Raw genomic sequence first — 23,876 nt, 5'->3', positions numbered from 1 at the left:
AAGTGTGTTCTAGAGATTGCCATTGTACTATCGTACTTGACGTCACTTCACAAATAATATACATGATCTTGTCTATTGCTCAACTTTACATGCACAGAGAAAGAGCATAGACGAATCCACACGTTACTGCCCTTGTTACTGAACTTCATCTCAGACTAAAACATTTCGGAATCCCTTTCTTCTGTTTCTTTGCACTGTTTTTGTTGAATATAATGTCTTTTTTGTAACATACCTGTCATCTACAGATTTCTCTGTGAAATCCCCTTTATGCCGTGAAATAAATTATTACCTGCTTATTTCAATATTATAGTCTTTAATCGGGGAACAGGCACTGTAAATTGATCTAGTACATAACACGTTTTAATAGAAATAATATATTTATATCACATGGAAAGTCAAGAATCACTTCAGAGTTTTCTCTATAAACCACATGTTCTACTGAGGTACTTTTGCCGGTCACGTGAACAAGCTCAGCGAAGTGAACGAGGTCATCAGCCTGGCAAATCAGTAGCTCCGACAGTTCAGTGTCCCTCGAGATATGCAAAGACATCTTGTACAAAGAAAACGCCCCCTATGTCCCACTTAACAAAGGCGGAGCTTGGTCTTGAAGTAATCAGTTCTCTCCATATAATCTTTTCTCTCTTCAGTGGTGGCTCATATTAAATCTTGGAGAATAGCGTTTTCTCTCTCCGCAAGGTCTCTTGCTATACATTCTTTCTCCAGTTTCATCTGTCTTCATTTCCGCACCAGATCCATTTGCGCGTCCAAAATTCCGATGACAAACCTGTAACAAATAATGAAAAGATTGTTTTATAGTGTACTGCATCACATTTTTGTTGTTGAATATCCTGGGTTAACGAAAGGAAAGTTCTTAACAGGTTAGAATAAACGTAAGCAATAGTTCTTTAACCTAGGGGCCGCCAGAGTTCACTAAGTGTAACACAACTTTTTATTAATTAAAAATTCGTGATTAGTAAGTGTCTCGGCATTGTGTCATTAAATGAAGTTGTAATAAATCGCTAACGCATAACATAAGGAAAGCAATTCTTAATTCGTTGAGATGAAGTGCCGCAAATGGAAATACAGTCTCAGAATTTAAAGTAACGATTGATCTTAAATAGATGAGTTATTGACCCGGGAAATTGCCAGACCCCTGTAGTATTGTTAGCAGTAATGAGGAATATTGCGGTTGACTAAGACGAAATGCGGAAGTGAATTTAGACTTGCGAAGATACTGTTGTTACTGGTAAATAGTTTCTATTAAATAGGCTGATGAACGTCGAAATTTCAACAAGTTTCACCGTAATGTCATTATTTATAGGGATAACGAGTCGAAAAATGAGATAACGAGAGAAATATTGAGCCTAACGCAATGTAACAAAGTGATTAATCTAACAATGTGTCCGGCCGCCCGTTTGGGATCTTGGTCTTGCAAGCGCGTAAATAATCAGTATTGTAGATAGTGGCAAATGTAGCAAATTAACACAAGGAACGAAGAAACTAAGTTATATGATGACATTTGTCCAATGGTATTCACTGGAATTAATTTAAAGCATACAGAACACACTGGTCATATTACCGTATCCTGAGCAGCTGCATAGCCAAAGGTACTTACAACTGTTTAAACCAGATTACCGCAGGCATACCACTAGACTTCCGGAAAAATATCATCCACGCAACCCCAAAAGAACAACAGCAGAAAAACGCAAAAACCATCACTGAATAAGCTTAACTACTCATACATGAAAGTTGCTAACAGTAATAATTTATGGCTGAATTGAAAACAGAACTGTGAAATAGTTCGATGGCGATCAGTTTGGCTTCTGTAACAGTAGACGCACCAAAGAGGTAGTTGTGGTTCTGATGTTGCACTTTACAGTGGAAGCAAGACTTACGGAATATCGAAACAACGATACAGTTTCAAAATATCTGCAAAAGTAGAATAAGTGTTCTAAAATGAAAACTATTGCAAGGGGTTTCAAAGTCTCAAAAAATAGATATTAGTTATAGGGAATGGCGAGTAACACACAGTACGTGCAAGAACACAGAGAGAAACGCATGAATGGAAAATAAAGAGAAAAGAACTGGGATTTTAAGGAGTATGAGACAAAGATATAGTCTTTCACCGCTATTGTTCAAATTGTACATAGAAGAAACAACGTCAAAAATAAAACGAATTTTCAGGAGTAAGTATAAGATTCACAGTGAAAGAATAAGAACGATAAGATTCGGTAATGGCATTGAAATGAAAGAGCGGAACAGTTGCCGGATGTATTAAAGGAATGGGGAGCGTAATGAGCACACAGTACAAATAGATTAATGGAAAAAAATACGAAAGTAATGAGGAGTAGCAGAAACGAAACAAGGGATAAACTTATAATTAGATTTTTAGACTAAGCAGTAGATGAAATTAAGGAATTTTGCTATCTTGGAACTAAATTTACGCATGACAAACGAAGCGAAGAGGACATGCTACGCAGTCTAGGTTATGGCAAAGAGGACATTGCTCATTCAAAGAAGTCTACTAACATCAAACTTAGAACTTAAATGGAGGAAAAGACTTCAGAGGATGCACTTTGTAGCACAGTGGGTGGTTTGATAAAAAGAATAAAACCAGAGATTCTCTGCAGAGCCAGCAAGGGAAGGAATAAATGAAAAACAGTAGCAAGGTGGCTTAATGAGAAATGAAGAATTTGGAACAGAAGAAGAAATGATAGTCACCAGAGTGATGAAAAATAAAGCTCTGTTTAAGTATTGGTCTCTCTCTTCTAGTTTTATCTCACTTTTCTCGCCACTACCAAACCCAGGGAATGATGTGGCACTCTAAATCTTCTTTAAGTAAAATTGCATAACCGATTCCTCTGACGTCTTTATTAATATCCTTTTGTATAATGCAACATCACCATTAACTTCTTTAAATTTTAATTTGAAGTAAACAAACACTTAATATTTGTTAGAGAAGTCAAGCATGTTCTTGTGAAATATTTTTCTTAAGTTAATAGTGACAGACCACTCATAAAACAAACTTAGATGCAACCCTCTGACAAAAAATTGAAGCACACAGTGGACATGGACAGATGTCGGCACTGTCGTTGCAGTTCTCTTTGAGAGGTAGAATGGCCACCAGAATGCTTTAGTGCTGATCGTGTTAAACTGTGTCCCGGTAGGGTATTTAACAGGCGTGAACAGCATTAGATTTTGAGTGAGTCTCGTACGAGACATCATTATTAGCACCTGACATAGTTATTGTGCCCCGTTGTTGGTCTCCATCTGGCGGGCTGGTCGAATCGTGTAATATGCAGATTTGTGTGACACTTGTATCACACAGAAGCCCAATGTAGGTTTGAATGGGAACATGAGTGCAAACTGGGATGCTCTTTGTCAAGGTTACCGACGAGCTCGACTGACCAGCACAGGAAGGGTCGCTTTATTACGCGCCAAGCACATCGTACCTCCTTAGCATCTGCGCATGCAGTAAGAATACTAGTAACGGTCTCCCTGCAACTTTCTGTGTCGTACCGCACCAGTGGTCGGAGAATAACAGCACCTGGACTAGGGAATTGTCATCGCATGTGCAGGCTACAAAAATGGCTGTGGCTGTAGTGCGCCGTAAACAGGGAGCATGGACTGTTAATGAATGACCTCACATAACTTTCAGCGACGAATTACTGATCTGCTCTTCCCCAGATGACCAACAGTGGCGAGCATGACATTAACCTGGGCGGGGTCCCGTTCTTGCAATGTGTTCCAGAGTCCTTACTCCAGTCGTGATGGTTCCACCGGGGATGACTTCAGGTCACGGCTGGTGGTAACTGAGAGAACCGCACAACGCTATATCACGGACATTCTGCGTCCTCGTGAGGTCATGCGACAGTACAGTAGCACCATTTTCCAGCAGGGTAACGCTTGGGCACGGTCTCTATGAACAGTCTGCGTGGTGCTGAAGTACTTTCTTGACCAGCTAGATCCCCAGATCTGTCCCCGATAGAACACGTGTGGCACCAGCTTGAACATCAACTCCAATCCACTACCGTTATCCAGGATAACTAAAACAGCTGACCGATCAGGAGTGGATAATACATTTTTACTATACAACATTTTTTCTGCACTTTGCGCAACTGAATCAGTGCATACATCTATGCGAGAAGGAATGCAACGTCATCCCGATCAGCGAGCTGATACTGCCAACTTCTTTGTAGGTCTGGCTAGATTCAATAGTTAAAAAAGTAAGGAAACATTCTCTCTCTTTCCTTGAACTCCGATTTCCTTTCGTCATCACCTTCTGCGTGCTTCACTTCTTTTGTAAATCAGTGTATTAAGGTAGCAATTCTTCGGTTAAAATTTCCAACGCCAGAGGTCTTGGTTGGTACATAAATCTATTTCCAAAATAAATCTTTCAATCCCAAACGAAACGGACGCTGTTTTGAAACTTCCTTGCAGACTGAAAGTGTGTTCCGCACCGAGGCTCGAATCTGAACCTTTGCCTCCTTTCGCGGCCGATGTCCTGACTAATTAGATGCGGCACATCATGAATTACTCGCCAGTGCCAACCATTCCATGTGAGAGCAGCACTAGAAACGTTAAGCCCTCAGTTATTTTTTAACCATATTCCACTCAATCTCTTCCCCCACAGTTTTTACCCTCTACTTCTGCCTCTAGTGGCATGGAAGTTATTCTCCGATTTATTGATACGATCCTCTCCCTTTTTCTTGTCAGTGCTTTCCATACAATCCCGTCCTCGCCGATTAATCTATCGCTGCCGAAGCTTTCGAGGCACTCCCTGGTAGCTTTACATCTGCCACCATCTACCTCGTACCCTCCAACATACTGATGGACTAGCATTCCAGGAAGAAAACACACTGCGGATACTGCGGAGACTAGGCTTAGCTACAGCAGCAGGTAATCGTTGCCACTATATATCTTTGTCTCTGCATCGGAGAGCTGTGCATTTATCTATGAGGATATCTTCTGGAGATTGGTACGAAACGTCAGAGATCAGTTTTACACAATGACCTTGGTCTTTGAACCCGGATGATTTAACTGATTTAATTATAATTATAACGTACGCCCCCGGTAGCTGAGTGGTTAGCTGGTTACTGGGAAAATATGTTAGTTATGTCATCAACAAACTTGGGTCGGACAACGAGATAGAATTCCGCGTTTACATGAAGTGTGAATATGCAAAAATCAGCACGTATCGCAACCACAAGAAGCACTACGGCTACATGCTGAAGATCATTTTTGAAAGAATGGGTATCGGATAAATATGTGGAAGAACCAAAACACCTTGAACGAGAACGAACAGAAGACAATTAAAAGTCACTTGTGTTCTTATTATTATTTGCTAGTACCTTGCTTCCGGAACTTCTATGTTACACGAAGAGTTTTTTTTTTTTTTTCAAAACATTTTGTTCAGATTTTGTGTGATTCAAGAAGAATATTTAAGTTTTATCAGTGTTCAGTTTCTACTCCGAGAAGATGTTTCTTTGTCTTTCTTACAGCGGAGAATGGGAGTTTTGTGTTAAGATTTCTGCACACTTAGTGCTATGACCTAACAGGGGACATGAAAAAAGGGGTGGGAGGGGTTTGGGCCTCGACGCACTGGCAGTGCCGTGAAGAGACTCCACTGCTAGTGCGGCGTGTACCACGCCCTGACCACCATAAAAAAAAAAAGTGGTCAGCGTGACAGACTACCAATCCTAAGTGCCCAGGTTCGATTCCTGGCGGGGTCGGAGAGCTTCTCCGCTCAGGGACTGGGTGTTGTGTTGTCCTAATCATCATCATTTCATCCCTATCGACGCGCAAGTCACCGAAGTGGCGTCAAACCGAAAGGCTTGCACCAGGCGAGCGGTGTAACCGACGGGAGGCCCTCGTCACGCGACATTACTATTATTTTTTATAATTGTAACATTTCCCGGGTGAAAACGAAACATATCAATAAAAACCACTCGTTTCGATGCAACGAAAATCATAGAAATCGGACATGTCGAGACTTAACACGCGGTTTATCGAATTGTCTATTTGCCGATAACTCGTAAAATCTTGCCTCATCTGGAGGCAGTGTGTTGATGTACGGCGAGGACGCCTCGTACCTGTGGACAGCTGCAGCAGAGGGGCGTCGCCGGCCCGTCAGCTAGCGTCACCGGCCTGGAGCGGTCGGGGGCAGCGCCATCACCACCGGCAGAAGCAGCAGAAGCAGCAGCAGGCAGGCAGCTGCGCCGCTGGCCGGGCGAGACCCCGAGCCGTTGTGCTGCACAGCCGCCGGCAGCTGACCTGCACACACCACGCGTCCAGCAGTTTATACACAGCTGTTGAGGTGGAATACACAACTGGCAATAAAGACTGAAACTCCAGGAGCGATAGCACAAATACTGTGTGTGCGCAGTTCGTGTCCGCGCCATAGATTTTTCGTAAAATAATGACAAGGGTTTGGTCTTAATTTTTTCTCTCTCTGTGTCATCAGTCTTCTGACTGGTTTAATGCATCCTGCCACGAATTCCACTCCTGTGCCAACCTCTTCATCTCAGGGTAGCACTTGCAACCGACGACCTCAATTATTTGCTGGATGTATTCCAATCGCTGTGTTCCTTTACAGTTTTTGCCTTCTACAGCTCCCTGGAGTAACAAGGAAGTCATTCACGACGTCCTACCATCCTGTCCTTGTCAGTTTTTTCCGCATGTTCCTTTCCTCCCCGATTCTGTGCAGAACTTCCTATTCCTTACCTTATCAGTCCGCCTTATTTTTAACATTCGTCCGTAACACCACATCTCTAATACACTACTGGCCATTAAAATTGCTACACCAAGAACAAATGCAGATGATAAACTGGTATTCATTAGACCAATATATTATACTAGAACTGACATGTGATTACATTTTCACACAGTTTAAGTGAAATAGATCCTGAGAAATCAGAACCCAGAACAACCACCTCCGGCCGTAATAATGGACTTCATACGCCTGGTCATTGAGTCAAACAGAGCTTGGATGGCGTGTACAGGTACAGCTGCACATACAGCTTCAACACGATACCACAGTTCATCAAGAACAGTGACTGGCGTATTGTGACGAGCCAGTTGCTTGGCCACTATTGTCCAGACGTTTTCAGTTGGTGAGAGATCTGGAGAATGTGCTGGCCAGGGCAGCAGTTGAACATTTTCTGTATCCAGAAAGGCCCTTACAGGACTTGCAACAAGCGGTCGTACATTATATTGCTGAATCGAATGAAGGGTGGAGCCAGGGGTCGTAACACATCTGAAATGTAGCGTCCACTGTTCAAAGTGCCGTCAATGCGAACAAGAGGTGACCGCGACGTGTAACCAATGGCACCCCATACCATCACGCCGGGTGATATCCCAGTATGTGCGATGTCGAATACACGCTTCCAATGTGTGTCGTCCGCGATGTCGCCAAACAAGGATACCACCATCATAATGCTGTAAACAGAACCAGGTTCATCCGAAAGATTTGTTTTGCCATTCGTGCACTCAGGTTGGTCGTAGAGTACACCATCGCAGGCGCTCCTGTCTGTGATGCAGCGTCAAGGGTAACCGCATCCATGGTCTCCGGGCTGATAGTCCATGCTGCTGCAAACGTCGTCGAACTGTTCGTGCAGATGACTCTTGTCTTGCAAACGTCCCCATGTGTTGACTCAGGGTTCGAGACGTGGCTGCACGATCCGTTACAGCCATGAGGATAAGATGCCTGTCATCTCGACTGCTAGTGATACGAGGTCGTTGGGATCCATCACGGCATTCCGTATTACTCTCCTGAACCCACCGATCCCATATTGTGCTAACAGTCATTGGATCTCGACCAACGCGAGCAGCAATATCGAGATACGATAAACCGCAATCGCGATAGGCTACAATCCGACCTTTATCGAAGTCGAAAATGTGATGGTACGCATTTCTCCTCCTTACACGAGGCATCATAACAACGTTTCACAAGGCAATGCCCGTCAACTGCTGTTTGTGTATGAGAAATCGGTTGGAAACTTTCCTCATGTCAGCCCGTCTTAGGTGTCGCCATCGGCGCCAACCTTGTGTGAATGCTCTGAAAAGCTGATCATTTTCATATCACAGCGTCTTCTTCCTGTAGGTTAAATTTCGCGTCTGTAGCACGTCATCTTCGTGGTGTAGCAATTTTAATGGCCAGTAGTGTACTTCGATTCGTTCTGTTCCGGTTTTCCCACAGTCCACTTTTCACTACCGCACAATGCTGCGGTAGTAGCATACATTCTTAGAAATTTCTTCCTGAAGTTAAGGTCTATGTTTGATACTAGGAGACTTCTCTTGGCCAGGAATACCCTTTTTGCCAGTGCTATTCTGCTTTTGATGTCCTCCTTGCTCCGTTGGTCATTGGGTATTTTGCTGCCTAGGTAGGAGAATTCCTTAACTTCTTCTATTTTGTGACCATCAATTCTGTTGTTAAGTTTCTGGCTGTTCTCATTTCTGCTTCTCCTCATTACTTTCGTCTTTCTTGGATATACTCTTAATATTAATATGTAAGTTAATGGTCTACATCTTTAATACAATAGTTGTACAGAACAGTATAACGGTTACAGAATAGATAAAGCACAAGTTTGGACTGTTGGACTGTTATTAGTCGTTCTATGTCCGTTGGACTAGTTACGTAAGAGCTTTGCAATACTTTTTAAATTTCTTTTCAGTGATACAGTAGCTCCATGGCATTCGCTTAACACTGAATTTTTCTGCTCGTTGGATTCTGTCCCACACGCAATCTCTTCTGATTTGTTTTTTTCATAATCGCAACCATAGGTACAAGTCATATGAAATGACGTCTCTCCTTATTACGCTCCCTTAATTTTAATAGGAATTTTCACTTACATTTCGGCGAATATTTTCATTGTCTCACTGTCAGTCCTAGTAGTGCTCCACGATCTCTTCACATTGACGTCCGAATCAATGCCCTAGCTAAACATGTTTCCACTCTGCACCAGTTAATATATTTTTCTGAAGTATAATTTATAACAATCGTGGGCATTTGATAACACTGCTACAGTGACGCCACAGGCAATAAATAACGCGATACAGACATTCAAAGGTGGCATATGTCCGTTGTGAGCTCAAATATTGTTAACACATTATTACAGTCGTAGAAATCAGTGACTGAAATCAAATGGTATTTTGTGACACAAGTAACTTAGACCGACGAGCGCTCAGACGTTTCCACGTCAAAACGAAAATTTAATCACATGGCGTCTACAGTATTGCAGGAAAAATACTTATTCACACCTAAATTCGTCCCGTCGCCCAAACCAACCGACAACCAACTCCGTAAGTGGATATTTTTCATGCGAGCTCCTGTGCTTCAGTGAATAACCCTCCTCAGAACTGGCTGACCAAGTAATGCCACGTTTCTCGTTCACCCACTAAAAGAATAGATTTTTTATTTTAGTCTATAGATCAAAATTGCAGTTGAATTAGATCGAAAAGAAAGTATGAAGGAAGAGAATAAATTTTATTTTTGGACTGTTGCATCACGTTCTTGTTTGAATTTTTTTGAAAATGAGAGACAGAGAAACATTACATTCTGGACAACAATGTGATGTCCCTTTTCGACGATTTCTTCCAGTACATGCCCCCACCTTATTTCGCCACTAGTACACGGATATCACATAGATTCTTATACAACAATCATGTAAAGTACTGTTTTTCAAAATTGCACTAGTAATGGTTCTAGCGTTAGGGAACGTTATTACTTAATACTGGAGGTTTGATTCAATGCCGGTAATCACGTCAAGTACTAATATAATAAATTCTAGCCAATGACGTTTCACCATTTGTCGGCACTTGTGCCCACGTGAAGTACAAGGAGTTTTCACAATGAGGAGCAAAGTAATTACTAATTCCCTGCATTGGACGTACTGTTAGAAAGCTTTCACAAGCGTAGATTAATCTTAGATCTGCTGCTAGCGATGCAGTGTTGTGGAAACAGCAGGAAAGCTTTAATCTAGATTAAGGAATTAACTTACACAGATCACTGTGCAATATAACGTCATTTGCTATCGAAAGGGACCGTCTTACAACAGTGCTTAACACAATTAAAGGTTCTCTTCTTCGAAGCAGCCTAACTGTCTCTCTTTGAGACGTAGCAGTTTGAAATTTTGCCCCAAGGTACTTACAACATTTCTTTGTAACGGTGCAAAAGCGTGCCGTCATGCGACGTCACTCTCGGCCTCTGTGACGCTTCAGACGAGAATGGCGATCATGTGGGGTATAAGGTGGCATAATTATGTCACATTATCACCACATTTTGCCACAATTCTGCCCAACGCCACCGTGGATGTGTCACACGATAGGAAGGTCGTCACATCCATCATACCCACATTTCACCCCGTCTTTCGATATCCAAACGACAGAGTTCAGAACAGCGGTGCCTACTTTTTTATTGGCCCCGAGGAATACATTTCAGACACACCACCGTTCAGAATCGAGACTGCTGACGCCTCCCGGACTATTAAAGCCTACTCGAAAGACATCGCGGGCCAGCAACGCCTCAAAGCTTCCCTTCGTAGTGCAGTGTCACCGCAGTTTTTGCTCCGTGTACGAGGTGGAGCCACTGCGGACCTTTAAAAACGATTCCAAAAAAATTCGACACGATACGGAACAGAAAGGGTGCTTATGATTTTCAACCCTCCTATTTCGCACCTCCTGCGGGTTGATCACAGAGGGGTGCGAGATTGATTACGCTTGAATAAAACGGAAAATGTACAGGGAGAAACTGTGACGAGAGTTCTAGGCGCCGGTGTGAGGATTATTCAGCTGTTCCTGCGCCTACTAGTTGGCATTCAGGATATGAAAGGTGTCAAGCGATTGCCAGCCGGCGGGCACCCGAATCTACCATCACAGTTTCTCTCTGTAGCGGTACATTTTTCAACTGCTTAACAAAGGCGTAGCGTGTCACCGAAGATCTTCCTGAACTGGAAGGTCTTAGAGGGGTCCTTTGCTGTTTTATTCATACGTATGTCAATGTAACATCCCCCCGCGCTCAAGCCGCAGTGGGCAACGAAGAAGGAGAGCTGAAAAAGTACAAGCACGCTTGGCTGCTTTGTATTAGTTTCAAATTTCTTCCAGTAATTTCAACGGTCCCTGGTGGTTCCACCTTGTTTATCAGAGCAAGAACTGCAGTCGCACTAGATTCCAAATCGGTGCGACCATGTTTAGTGTCCTGAGAGAAAGTATAAATCGTCCAAGGGGTGTCAGCCAAGACACAGTTGGCGAAGAATATTGACCTGTTGCTCATCACTCTTCGAATTGTCATTCTCAACCGCGAAATATTTGGGAATTAATTCCCCAAGGAAAGAAGTGTTCTATTGACATACTCTGTGCCTTCCCAAAAAGCCTTTTCATGTTGATTCTGAGCGGCAGTGTCTGAAATGTTTTCCTCAGCTACCTAAATGAAAACCACGTGATTCCGACGATGGGTGTCATGGTTCTGACCTCCATCAAAGAGGCGTCAAAGAAGGGTTTAAATATAGCTAAAAGGGTTCTGACAACTTCGCTATTGTGTGAGAAGTCCATGGTGGTGTTAGCCAGGATTGTGATGAAATCTGGTGCCAATCTGACACCATGAGATCACCTTTCAGCTCACATGAACTGAGCTCTGGTATCCTTTTGGCATGTGGTGGCACGTTACTATTTGAAACATCGACGAGGCTGAGGGTGACGTCGAAGACAGCCACATTTTTTCACTCTTACAGAGGAAGGTGGCAGGCAAGTTTGAGCCTTATTCCAAAGTCCCTCGTCTTAACGGTAGGCAATAAGGGCGATTCAAAAAAGCGATCCTTTAAGTGTGTCGACAAATGCAGAAAACGCACTGAGTCTTCTGATTGAACCGTCTATCGAATTTCGTGGCTTCCAATTGCGTGTTGCTTCCTAGACACAACTATGAAAAAAAACTGTTTATTTAACGTTATAGTGAAATGAACATTGAAAACACTTTATTACCTTGACTACTAATTTCAGAATCAATGATTCTTTGAATCATCATTCAAGTCAAATGTGCCGTGATCTGATTTCACCAAGTACACCTTAACAAGAGAAATAAAATTCTTGTATGAAATTTTATTAAAAGTATGTGCTGTAGACATCATTCTTGTACGAAGTTTCAGAGTAATTATTTCGTTGCCGTCTTCTGTTGTACAGGATACATTTGATGGCCCGAAAATTTGCCCGATATATGGGGCAGCAAGTTGCAAACATTTTTCAGTTCTCCTGAAATTCTGTACGACAATCCACACATGGGGCATTTTTAGTATCACAGATTTAACTGCAGTAAACTCGTAGTGACTGAAGGATAATGTAACTTGAGTCTCGGACGGTTCCACCATCAAAGAAGTTATAAACTCTTTTATGGCTACTTACATATGCGATAAATTACATGGTCAGACTTATGGATTACAGAATGTTTCGGATGGTCCTGTAGTTTTGTGAGTGGAATATTGAACTTTTTCTTTACAATGGATGATGCTGTTTCACAGGACTGTAGTTGCATTGCTGTGGCTATTGTTCATTTCGGTTGTATTCAAAGGATCAGTGATCCAGAGAATTTTAATCGACGTGATGTTATTGCCTGTCGTACTTTTCAGGCAAGTACAATAGGAATACTGATACATCTTACTTAAGATCTTGAGTTCTATAGGTCCGTTATCGCAGATCCACCAGATAACACCATCATTCATATGTGGTTAGATGCCATGAAAGTTGGTGGAACCACGTAGCACAATGTAGCAGTCCAACGGCTGTCCATGGACTTTGGAATCTCTGCATTTGGAATTTTTGTCACCACGTTACAGTGAAGTGAAATTCCGTAAATATTTACCTTTAGTAGTGTGCAAAAATGAGCGAAAGTATTTTATCTCCCACTTGTACCTCGTATATGGAGTGTACTATCAAGGGAATGGTCCAATATGACACGTCGAAACGTGCCATGGAATTTTTTATACAGGAAGAATACACGGAACGAAATGACCGGTCAAAATTAAGCTGTTAAGACACGCTGCAATTATTTTTAAAAAATGTCGAAAATTGCCAAATTCGTAGCTCACGAGGTGGATAATTGTACAGCCCTACCAGAGCTGTGGTAGACTGTGCAGCTGCAACATGACAGGCACATCTATTTGGTCGGTGGTGAAGCGTTAAAAAGATAAAATTAATTGGCGGGATTGTAATTCATAAGGAGAATTTCAGTTTTCGTTGATAGTTTCTCTGAAGTAACTGTCTGCAGCTACTGTTCCCTCAAATCTGCAACTTATTTAATATAGTTATTAATTATCAGTTGCTGTTGCATTCGTGTAATCGTTAGCAATGGAGATAAAACTGAATTATTATTCATTGTGTTTAAAGCTTAACGTTATGCAGTGTACAAACCCGGTTTTGCTTCGTCAAATCAGATCGTGGTCTGCAGAAATGGAAGAAAGACTTATACAAAATAATAAATATGCACCAAAATGAAATGTGCAGATCTGTGAAGAAAAAAATATCTGAAAGATATACTGTACAGGGTGGCCCGAAAGTCACGTTACCTCCCGTTAATAATCAACATAAGCCTCTAATCTCGAATAAATAACATGGACAACAGTTCATTAGTGGAGTGTTCTTGAAATATGAGAAGCAGTGCACCATTATCGATGAAGACCGCCGAGACTGGGCCCTCCAAATCGCAGTGAAGATGGACGCTGCTAATTTTAAGCCTTCTTCTACCTGATAAGCAGATTCAGGAATTCATGCACTCTACGAAGTCACAAAAAGAAGGAAAACTGTAAGGTAAATGTCATTAATTCGTAGCTGATGTGAAGACACAGCTTTCTGTTAACCTCACATCTGCGATGTCAAATGACGATCATTCAGATCTCGTGAAAGAACTGCGAGCAAATCGCACTTATCATTTCGAGGGGAGAAAAAGACTGAGTCTGATGTGGAATCGACTATTAAGGAGACCACATCGTGGTTCAGGTCGAAAAAAATCGATTTTCGGTTTTCATCATATATCGAGAGATTAAGGCTTTATTTAAGTACTCTGAAAAGGATTTTGCAGAAAAAAAATTTTTCGAGCATTTAAAGATCGGTTTCCTGCAACGTGTGTTTATGTGCACGCCCACTTTTCTGTCACCCACTTTTCTGCATATATTTAGATTCAGATTGCACGTTAGTGATTTTCTTTTACTCCCGAGTGTGTTGGCTATCCTTGGAATGCAACGGTCGGTATTCTTTTGTTTCTGGTGTTTGTAAACAACACGCTTTCAAACACACGGTTAGTTTTATTCAGGTGTGATTTCGAGTAGTTTTTATAGAAAAATTGCAGATAATTAGGACAAGTAAAGAAAAGCTGAAGGCAATGAAGAGAGATGTTTGGGTCAATTTCTTCCATAAGTCCTCTACTGATGATAAGCCATGTCATGGATTGTGTCCATGATGAGAAAATTCGTGGTGCAAATACAATAGGGCTCAGGCAACTGGAGACTCTTATTCTCACCAGCACTCTCTTCCTGCTGCTGTTATTACAGCAATTAAACCCAGTTTCTGAGACTTGGCTCATCCTGACCTTCTAAGGAAATGTCTTCATGGGCAGACACAGAACCCAAATGAATGTTTCAACAGCATTATTTGTAACCGCCTTCCTAAAACTGTATTTGTAGGCATGCATACAATGAAACTAGGAGTTCATGATGCTGTTACTACATTCAATTATGGTAATATTGGAAAGTGCTGGGTACTGAAAAAGCTGGGAATTAATCCTGGTGAAAATATGAGCACTGGGCTTCAACATTGCGATAAAATGAGGTTAGCCGATGCAGAGATGTCTGCATCTAATATGGCCAAGAAAGCAACACAAACATACAGGAAGGTGAAAAAGAAGCTGCAAGACCTGCTAGAGGTCAAAGAAGGGCCATCATATGCAGCAGGACAGTTTTAATTAACTGTAAGTAACAAATATCAAAGCTTTTTTCTTTAAAGTCAATTTCCCGAAAACTAAAATTTTCAGTACATATGCCCCATTACATCAGAAACTATCGTAGATAAATGAATGAAATTTTCAGAGACTCTGCATAACATAAAAAGCCACCTCTGGTTCTACATTCATTAATATTCCCCCATTAGGAAGTTCACAAAAAGTATTTTCTGCGGAAAAATCTTTTTTGTTAATAAATTTATAAAAAGTATTTCTTAAAAACTATAAAATGGATAAAGTAGATTTTAGTTCAGTTGACTCTATTAGCATCATGTAACATACAGTAAAGATATTAAGGTCCTGCATAAAACAGTTTTGCTCAGAAACAGGTCAAATACTTTCCTAAATTAACATGGGTTAGATAGGCGGAGTGTGTTCCCCTTAATGCGACATATTCGTGTGAAAAAATGACAATGATAATTACGAGTGAAATATTACTTACGCATCTCTATACCTGCCTCCAAGGACCTCAAGGCATATTACGACCATAAATATAAAAATAACTGTTTAGTGGCAAAAATATAGTAATCGACCAATCAAAACTCGGAAAAATAGGAGAGAATAATTCTAATCATTTTATTTGAAACGTTTCCTAATCAGTTTGTAAAAATATAGTCATTGCTTTTGTTGGACTCTTGACCTGGAAATAACGATGCCCCTGTCTTCCAGGAGGACCAGGTAAGACTATTGCCATAACACAGATTCCACGCAGGACAATCCACGCTTACATTCATAAGGAATTTTTCAAATGTAGAAAGTAGGTTTATGTAAACTGTCGGACAATATAAGCTCCGATCGGCCCTTGTCATTGGAGGCTTATGAAGATAACAGGATTCTTAAATTTCAGTTATTTGTGGTTTATGTTTGCATTGGCGCAATGTACGCTGTACAAATTGCTTTAGGTGTTCTCAGTCTGCAACACAGTAAGCAGAGCAACTGCCAGGATCAATTCTTACTTCACCGCAATTGTGCCTAAACAGAAACAGTGGTTGCTGTGACGTGCCTGAGAGCATTGATCTTTCTTTCGTCAGGTGTGCTGGTGTAAGTAAAACATTTGTTTCCCCCATTCAAATGACACTTCTCTTTACTCTGACGAATTTGGGTGACAAAAGAGGAAACGTGTCTTTGTTATTAAAACACACATTATTCAAACAATACCGTAAGAACCGTGCTGCAGTAATTTTTATAAAATGATGTATGCCTACGAAACGTTTCATTTCTTCGTCTGTAATGTAACATCAAATACTAACTTGATTTATGTTTCTCTGTTAGTGGTCTTTATAAGAATTACATAGGTACGCAAGAGTTTACTTGTGAATATGAACTGACTCTTATTCAAAACGTTAATGATACGTGACATTTTTTGTATGGCTTAGGCCTTTCAGATTCGCTTGTGACACTCCAGACATTACAAGTACGCGATGCTACGCTCCCTTGCCACGGCAGACACCGCTTTAGACAGGAAGGGGTGTACAGACCGCTATCATATGTTGTTTCTCGAGCGACAAAAGGAGTAACTTAAATTTCTTTTTTAAAAAAAACTTGCACTGAGCCTTAGCAGCTCCAATTTTGTCAGTGTATTTCTCTCGTGTTGTTCTTCATGGATACAAAATTTCAAGGTGGGTTTCGAAATGTCGGATTGGTGCTAAGTATAATATAATTCTCCGTGAGACTTACAGTCGCTTGATGAATATAGTATTACTGTATCAGTATAGAGCGAACTTTTTCTTCGGGGTTAATATCAAACCATTAGTTTTTCTAGAAATCAATTTTTCATATGTAAGCGTTTATGGAAATGATTTAGACGGGAAGGCACTACATGAAGACTTCAACGAATTCGGTAGCAGAATATTACCGAACGATCTCCCACAAGACCCAAAGCAATTCCGGTCATACGTAAGGGCTGTTAGTGGCAACAAACTTTGTGTCCAGATAATCATATGCAGGACAGAAAATGAATGTGAGGATAGGAAAACAAAACCAGAGTTTTCGAAGTCCGTAAATGCCTCTTTATAAATGAAACATCCGGATTTGTGACGAATTTCATTCTCGCACCTCTGTAAATATGACTGATATAGACATTTGTGCTAGTGATGTAGAGAATCAGCTGCAATCGCTAAAACTAAACAACTTCCAGGGCCCTGTTTGGTTCTGTACCAGGTTCGCCACTGACTTAGCATCAGAGTCACTTCCCCTTTTAATATAACACACTATAGATCCCTCGAACAGAAACCCTTGCCCATTGGTTGGCAGGAAGAACACGTCACATCCGTCTACAAGAATCATAGCAGAAGAGAACAACAAAACTACCGTCCACTGCCCTTGACATGCATTTATTGTAGTAATGCATCCGTGATACCAAACAGCATGGATTCCGAGAATACTCATCCTGTGAAACCCTATTCCCACTATCCTCACATGTATTTCCGAAAGGCATGGATCGTTACAGACAGATGTAGTATTTCATCACTTCCAAAAAGCTTTTGACTCTGTGCCACAAATGTGATTACTGCCGAAAGTACAATCTCATGAGGTATGAAGCGAAATTTATGGCAGGAATGCGGATTTCTCTGAGTGAGGATGCAGCATGATATCTGCAATGTACAGTCATCGACAGATATAGAAATACCTTCAAGTGTACCCCAAGAAAGTTTCTTGGGGCCACTGCTGTTCATGACATACAGTACTGACCATGCAGACAACATTGAGAGATAACAGTTGAAGTGTCAGTGACAGTCACAAGTCCTTAGTGACATTCTTCTGAACAGGGGTTGTTTAGAAGTTAAGAATTTAATCTTGTTAAAATTTTAAGAAACTGAAATAATAATTAATATATGTTGTAATACCTGATAGATATACTCCAGAGATAAATATGAGCTTGCTACGAACCCTCTGACAAACACTCCAGCGTGAAATGCAGTGTAATCATGTAGAGAAAGATGTAGACTGACGATTAGTAGCGCAAAATTTGTACAACAAACACAGAACAAGGACAGATACATTGTGATTTTCTTCACTTTGAAAAAAGTTCAGTTTTACACTTCACGTTTTTCTCTGTCAGGAGGAGAGTGGAAATTATGGCACCGATTTTGCAACGTGTTTGCGTTCGTTCTCTCTCCACTTCTTAGATAATGGTCATCCACACCGAGGGCTTTTGGTTACAGTTCGTTGATATTAATCCTTCATGTAACAGAGACATAAGACGTGAACTGGGCACTGGACTTTCACTGCGTGGGAAGTCCGTTTACCAGATGGTTACACTGTGTACAGGGAGTTCTGTTTTGTAATTGATTGCTTAAATCTGTATCGTACACAAAAGACAGCGCATGTCAAATCGAAAGGCGCCTCTATATCTACAACAACACTCTGCGTACCACTTGGTGATGTTTGTGGCAGGGTACTTTATATCGCTATCACCCTCCCCCCTTTCCTCATCAACCGCGAAGATTACGGAAAAAGGAAGATTGTTGGTAAACCTCCGTGTGCCTCTAATTTTAATTTCATCGTCTTTTCTCCTGATATACGTAAGAGGAAGCCATTGAATCACATATTGATTCACAATGCATGTATTGTAGCACCTCCGGCAAGAATCGGATGAGCATCTCCGTGGTGCTTTCACATTTAGTAAATAAACATACAACTTAAGGTAATGCTCTTATTTGGATCTTCTCTGTTTCCTCTGTCTATCTGCTACGGATCTCAGATTGTAGTAGTGAAACAAGCTACTTCGTTCGTGGATGGACTACATTTCCTAAGGATTCTTCTAGTGAACCTGTCTGGCATCTCCTTTAATTGTGATTAGTTTTACGTGGCAATTGCATTTAAAGTAGCTTTTTACGGATACTGAGATATTTAATGCATATGACTACTTACAGTGATTGTTCTGCGATCGCGTGATATACAAAGAGCATCGACCAAAGAAAAACATGAATTAAAGAAAACCACTGGAAGAAACATAGTGTCGATGGTCCACTGCGAAAGCTGCGTCCGACCCTCTCTGCAAGCTCGCTGGGCCGTCACCGGCGCTCCGATGGCTAACGCAATCATGATTTGTTCGCTTACCCTGTACGCAACAGTTTGAAGCGGTAGCTTTTATAAATTAATACAGTAGCCCACCACAACCGAAGGCGAAAATAAAACTCACGGGAGGTGCCACAGGCACAATGCGCAAAATGCCTCATGGAACTTCTGACGTTGTACACTAGTTCGTTTATATACTGCCTAAGAAAAATGTGAAGCGCCCAGGAGACAAGGTCGGATGACAATGGAGCTTCGTTCATGGACAAGCCACGTAAACGAATGTAGTTGCAATTCTCTGCGACAGGCAAAATGGCTCGGAGGGTGCATTAGTGTTGTTCTTGTTTAGTGCTGTTACCAGGCCTGTTAGGGTATATAATGGTTGAGAACGACGTCAGTTATACGTCGCACTCAGGTGAGACAGCATTATCCCTGAGAGAGCTTCAAAGGGGCCGCTTTCGTTGTCAGCTCAGTCGAACAATATCAAGATATATGGGATACTTTGATGTGAGAGTGGTCCGTCATTGCATATTGTAGGACCGTACTGTGCACCAAGCACATCGTAACCCCTTCATAACGGACTCCCTGCAACATTGTGTTCACACCGCACCACACCGCACCACTCCTCTGAGACTCGTGGCAGATGAACAAGGTAGCTGCCCTACCACGAGTAGGTTGTCGTTAGCACCACAATGCAAACGGCTGCGATTGGAATTCTGCCGTGAGCAGGAGGAATGGACTGCCGATGAATGGCGTCGCGTTGTGTTCGGTAATAAAACGCGGTCCGCACTGCCCCAGATAATCATCGTCGATCGGTAAGGCGGTCCTAGTCACCCATTGAAGAGGCACAGCGGTGCTACTCCCGGCTTCATTGTGTGCGGATCAAGACTCGTGAGGTTTCTCTTATCTCAGACACCACTTATTTATTATTTTCAACGTTGTATCCCCACGCTGCAGTTAAGATGAATAGCTCGTTCTCTTAACAAGTGGTACAAATCGCTTTATTAGTGAGTGAGAAGGCGGTACGACAATTATAACGCAGGCAGCGACACTTGCAATGCAATATTCTGTTAAGAGTATGCTACTTGGATGGAGAACCGTAACTAGCCGTGGAAGTAGAGCTCACTTCGCGATATGAAAGGAAACAGGACTATCGACACATATGCGTGAAATTAAGACTTTTTCTATATTATATGTATATTAATTAAATTTCTGGGGTACATCGAAGGCGAAGTAAGTAAATTCCATTTCCGACATAATAATTTCCAGGATCGGCCTGCCTAATTGTCATTGTAGCTTTGTCATCGTAATTTACATCAAGAAACAAATGCCGGTTAATATTTTCCCGGGAACGTACGGATCTTTTCGTTGTCATACGAAGCGAGCTAGAGATTTCTGTTGCAATCTTCGAAACTGAAGATGCCCCAATGAACCATGTGCATGACGCTGAAGTACTCCCATCGTCAGTAAAATCCTCAGTTCTGTCCCAGATATAACATGTATGGAACCAGCTGGGACGTCCGTATTTATTATTCAGCCTGAAACAATCCGAACATCTGCAATGGTACTATGTTATTCTGCGTCAGAGTATTCCTGTCCTGTTTGGTATAACGTAACTCATGCCAAACAGGTGGATGTAGCCCTCAACGAAACTTGCAGAATTATAACAAGTTGCTTGAAATCCACTCTAGTCGAATGCTTTTACCTCCTCGCAGGAATAGCTCCACCATCTCTTCGAAGTGAGATAGCTGCGAACAAGGAAGCAAACGCAGTGGAACAAGAAATTACTTATCCTCTGTAGGGGCATGAACCGCACCCGCAACGACTAAAATCAAGGAAGACTTGCCTTAGGACATCAAAGGAACTTAGAACCACTGCTGAAAAAGCTGGGTTACAACTATGGAGGGCTACGACCTACCTTCCTTCTGGTTGGAAAAGAGTTGTTGAAGTCATACCTCCAAGCCATGACGGGTAATGGACAACTTGAAGTACCTGAATAGGCTGAGATCCGGAGTTGGAAGATTAAAAGTTAACTTGGCAATATGGGGTTCACTGATCCAAATGATATTCGGTTTGACTGTGGAGAAGTACAGAGAGTTCGGCGCATGGTTCCGGGTCGATTGTGCCTAGTCTCCTACACAGAAGACGATATTCTACAAGCAACAGGAAATGGACTGGATATGGCCAAGTTTTGGCTAAAAGTAATTCAATCATAACTGTATAAAATGTATGTACATGTAACTGTGTGTTTCTGGCACGAGAATAATGGTTCAAATGGCTCTGAGCACTATGGGACTTAAAATCTGAGGTCATCAGTCCCCTAGAACTTAGAACTACTTAAACCTAACTAACCTAATGACATCACACATCCATGCCCGAGGCAGGATTCGAACCTGCGACCGTAGCGGTCACGCGGTTCCAGACTGAAGCGCCTAGAACCGCTCGGCCACTCCGGCCGGTACAAGAATAATAATAATAATAATATCCTGTTATTCAGATTAATGAGGATCATTTACAACAGTAGTGAGCCAAATGGCCTTAGGAGTGGATACAACGACTTTATGACACCATTCCCAACCGAAACAGTGCACTCATCCACACCAGAGTAGATGAGAAGTTCTTGGTAAATTTGACTCGACTCTGTGATGACTGAAGTAACATCATGTACCCTTCCCTACAGTTTTACTTCACATTTTCTCAGGCAGTGTACACACTATTACATTAGTGAAAGTAATTCGTTGGTATAGAGAGAGATAGAGGAAGAGAGATAGATAGATAGTTAGATAGATAGATAGATAGAGAGAGAGAGAGAGAGAGGAGGCCTCGACGCTATCACGTTTGTCTATGCGTCCTGTAGAGAAGCGACAGCCCCTGACGATGGTAAGATCAGTAATGAGTGCAGTTGTGTTGCCAGTGAAATATTGCTCTCTCTGGGGTAGAGGAGTAATTGGTATGCAGTACTATTTAGAAGTGGGGTACGGAAGTACTAAGGAATCACGAGATATGGTTAATGTCTTCTAAGGTTATAGGTACAGCAACAAGCACTAGCTCAGTAGGCAGTACAGTTTCAGAGGAGTTGCCATCTCTAAAAAGGGCACAGATAGAAGTTGGAAAGAAGAACATAGGTACAAAGGAGGTAACAGCGAAGAAACCAAATGAGTGATAAAAGCAGAAAGTACAAAAGTGGTCAGGGACTTTCAGAAATGCAGAAATACGAGTAGCTGGGGAATGAATTAATAAGAAGTACAGTGAAGCTAAGACGAAATGGCTGCATGAAAATGTGAAGAAATCTAAACAAAAAGCCGGCCGAAGTGGCCGTGCGGTTAAAGGCGCTGCAGTCTGGAACCGCAAGACCGCTACGGTCGCAGGTTCGAATCCTGCCTCAGGCATGGATGTTTGTGATGTCCTTAGGTTAGTTAGGTTTAACTAGTTCTAAGTTCTAGGGGACTAATGACCTCAGCAGTTGAGTCCCATAGTGCTCAGAGCCATTTTCTAAACAAAAATGACTGTCGAAAGGAAGCCAAAATAACCTTCGGGGAAATTAAAAGCAAGGGTGGTAAAATTAAGAATTCCACAGCTAAATGCAGAGCAGAGACCGGATAGATGAAAGGAATACAGTTAAGGCCTCTGTGAGGAAGGAGATTTGTCTGATGTTTTAGCAGAAAAAACAGGACGCGATTTATACGAAACAGAGGATACAGTATTACAATCAGAGCTTTGGAAAACTTAAGAGCAAATAAGACAGAAAGGATAGTTAACAATCCTGAGAACTTCTGAAGTCATCGGAGGAAGTGACAACAAAACGACAATTCACGTTGGTGTGTAGAGTGTGTGAGTCTGGCGACATACCATCTGACTTTCGGAAAAATATCATCCAAACAATTTCGAGGACTGCAAGAGCTGACAAATGCAAGAATTATCTCGCAATCAACTTAACAGCTCATGCACCCAAGTTGCTTACAAAAATAATATACAGAAGAATGGCGGAGAAAATTGAGCATGTGTTAGATGACGATCAATTCGGCTTTAGGAAAAGTAAAGGCACCAAAGAGGAAGTTCTTACCCTGCGGTTGATAATGGAAGCAAGACTAAAGAAAAATCAAGGCACGTTCATAGGATTTGTCGACCCTGAGAAAGCGTTCGACAATGTAAAATGGTGCAAGATGCTCGAAATCCTGTGAGAAATAGGGATAAGTTATCGGGAGAAACGGGTAATCTACAATATGTACAAGAGCCAAGAAGTAATAATAAGAGTGGACGACCAAGAACGAACTGCTCAGATTAAAAAGGGTGTAGTACAGAGATGTAGTTCTCATCCCTATTATTTTAATCTGTACATGTAAGAAGCAGTGATGGAAATAAAAGAAAGTTTCAGAAGTGGAATCAAAATTCAATGTGGAAAGATATCAATGGTACGATTCGGTGATGAGTGTAAGTGAAGAAGAATGACATGATCTCCTGAAGCGAGTGAACAGTCTAATGAGTATAGAATGTGGATTGAGAGTAAATTGAAGAAAGACGAAAGTGTGTGTAGTAGCAGAAGTGAGAATAGCGAGGGACTTAACATGAGGATGAATGGTCACAAAGTAGATGAATCCAGGGAATTCTACTACCTACGCAGCAAAATAACCAATGACAGACGGAGCAAGGAGAACACAAAAAGCGGACTATTAGTACCAAAATGGGCATTCCTGACCAAGAGAAGTCTATTAGTATCAAACATAGGCGTTAACTTAAGGAAGAAATTTCTGGGAATGCACGTTGGGAAGACAATATTGTATGGTAGTGAAACTTGGATTGCGAGATAACTGGAACAGAAGAGAGATGAACCATTTGAGATGTGATGCTACAGATGAATGTTGAAAATTAGGTGGACTGATAA

At 41.6% G+C, this 23,876-nt stretch overlaps 1 protein-coding gene across 1 annotated transcript in view; it reads right to left on the bottom strand.

Annotated features, from left to right (window-relative positions):
* Positions 1-409: 409 nt before the first annotated feature.
* Positions 410-23,876, bottom strand: part of LOC126484880 (V-set and transmembrane domain-containing protein 2B-like) — a 124,416-nt gene continuing 100,949 nt past the window's right edge. Inside the window, exons 6-7 of the mRNA XM_050108477.1 lie at positions 6,093-6,273; positions 410-784 (exon numbers count right to left, since the gene is read on the bottom strand). Coding sequence (XP_049964434.1) covers positions 6,140-6,273 — 134 coding nt within the window. The 3' untranslated portion in view covers positions 410-784; positions 6,093-6,139. The remainder of the gene's footprint in view (positions 785-6,092; positions 6,274-23,876) is intronic.

The sequence above is a fragment of the Schistocerca serialis genome, chromosome 6, assembly GCF_023864345.2.
Source record: "Schistocerca serialis cubense isolate TAMUIC-IGC-003099 chromosome 6, iqSchSeri2.2, whole genome shotgun sequence".
Taxonomy (NCBI): domain Eukaryota; kingdom Metazoa; phylum Arthropoda; class Insecta; order Orthoptera; family Acrididae; genus Schistocerca; species Schistocerca serialis.
Note: the sequence above shows the minus strand (reverse complement) of the source record. Positions and strands in the feature narration are given on the sequence as shown.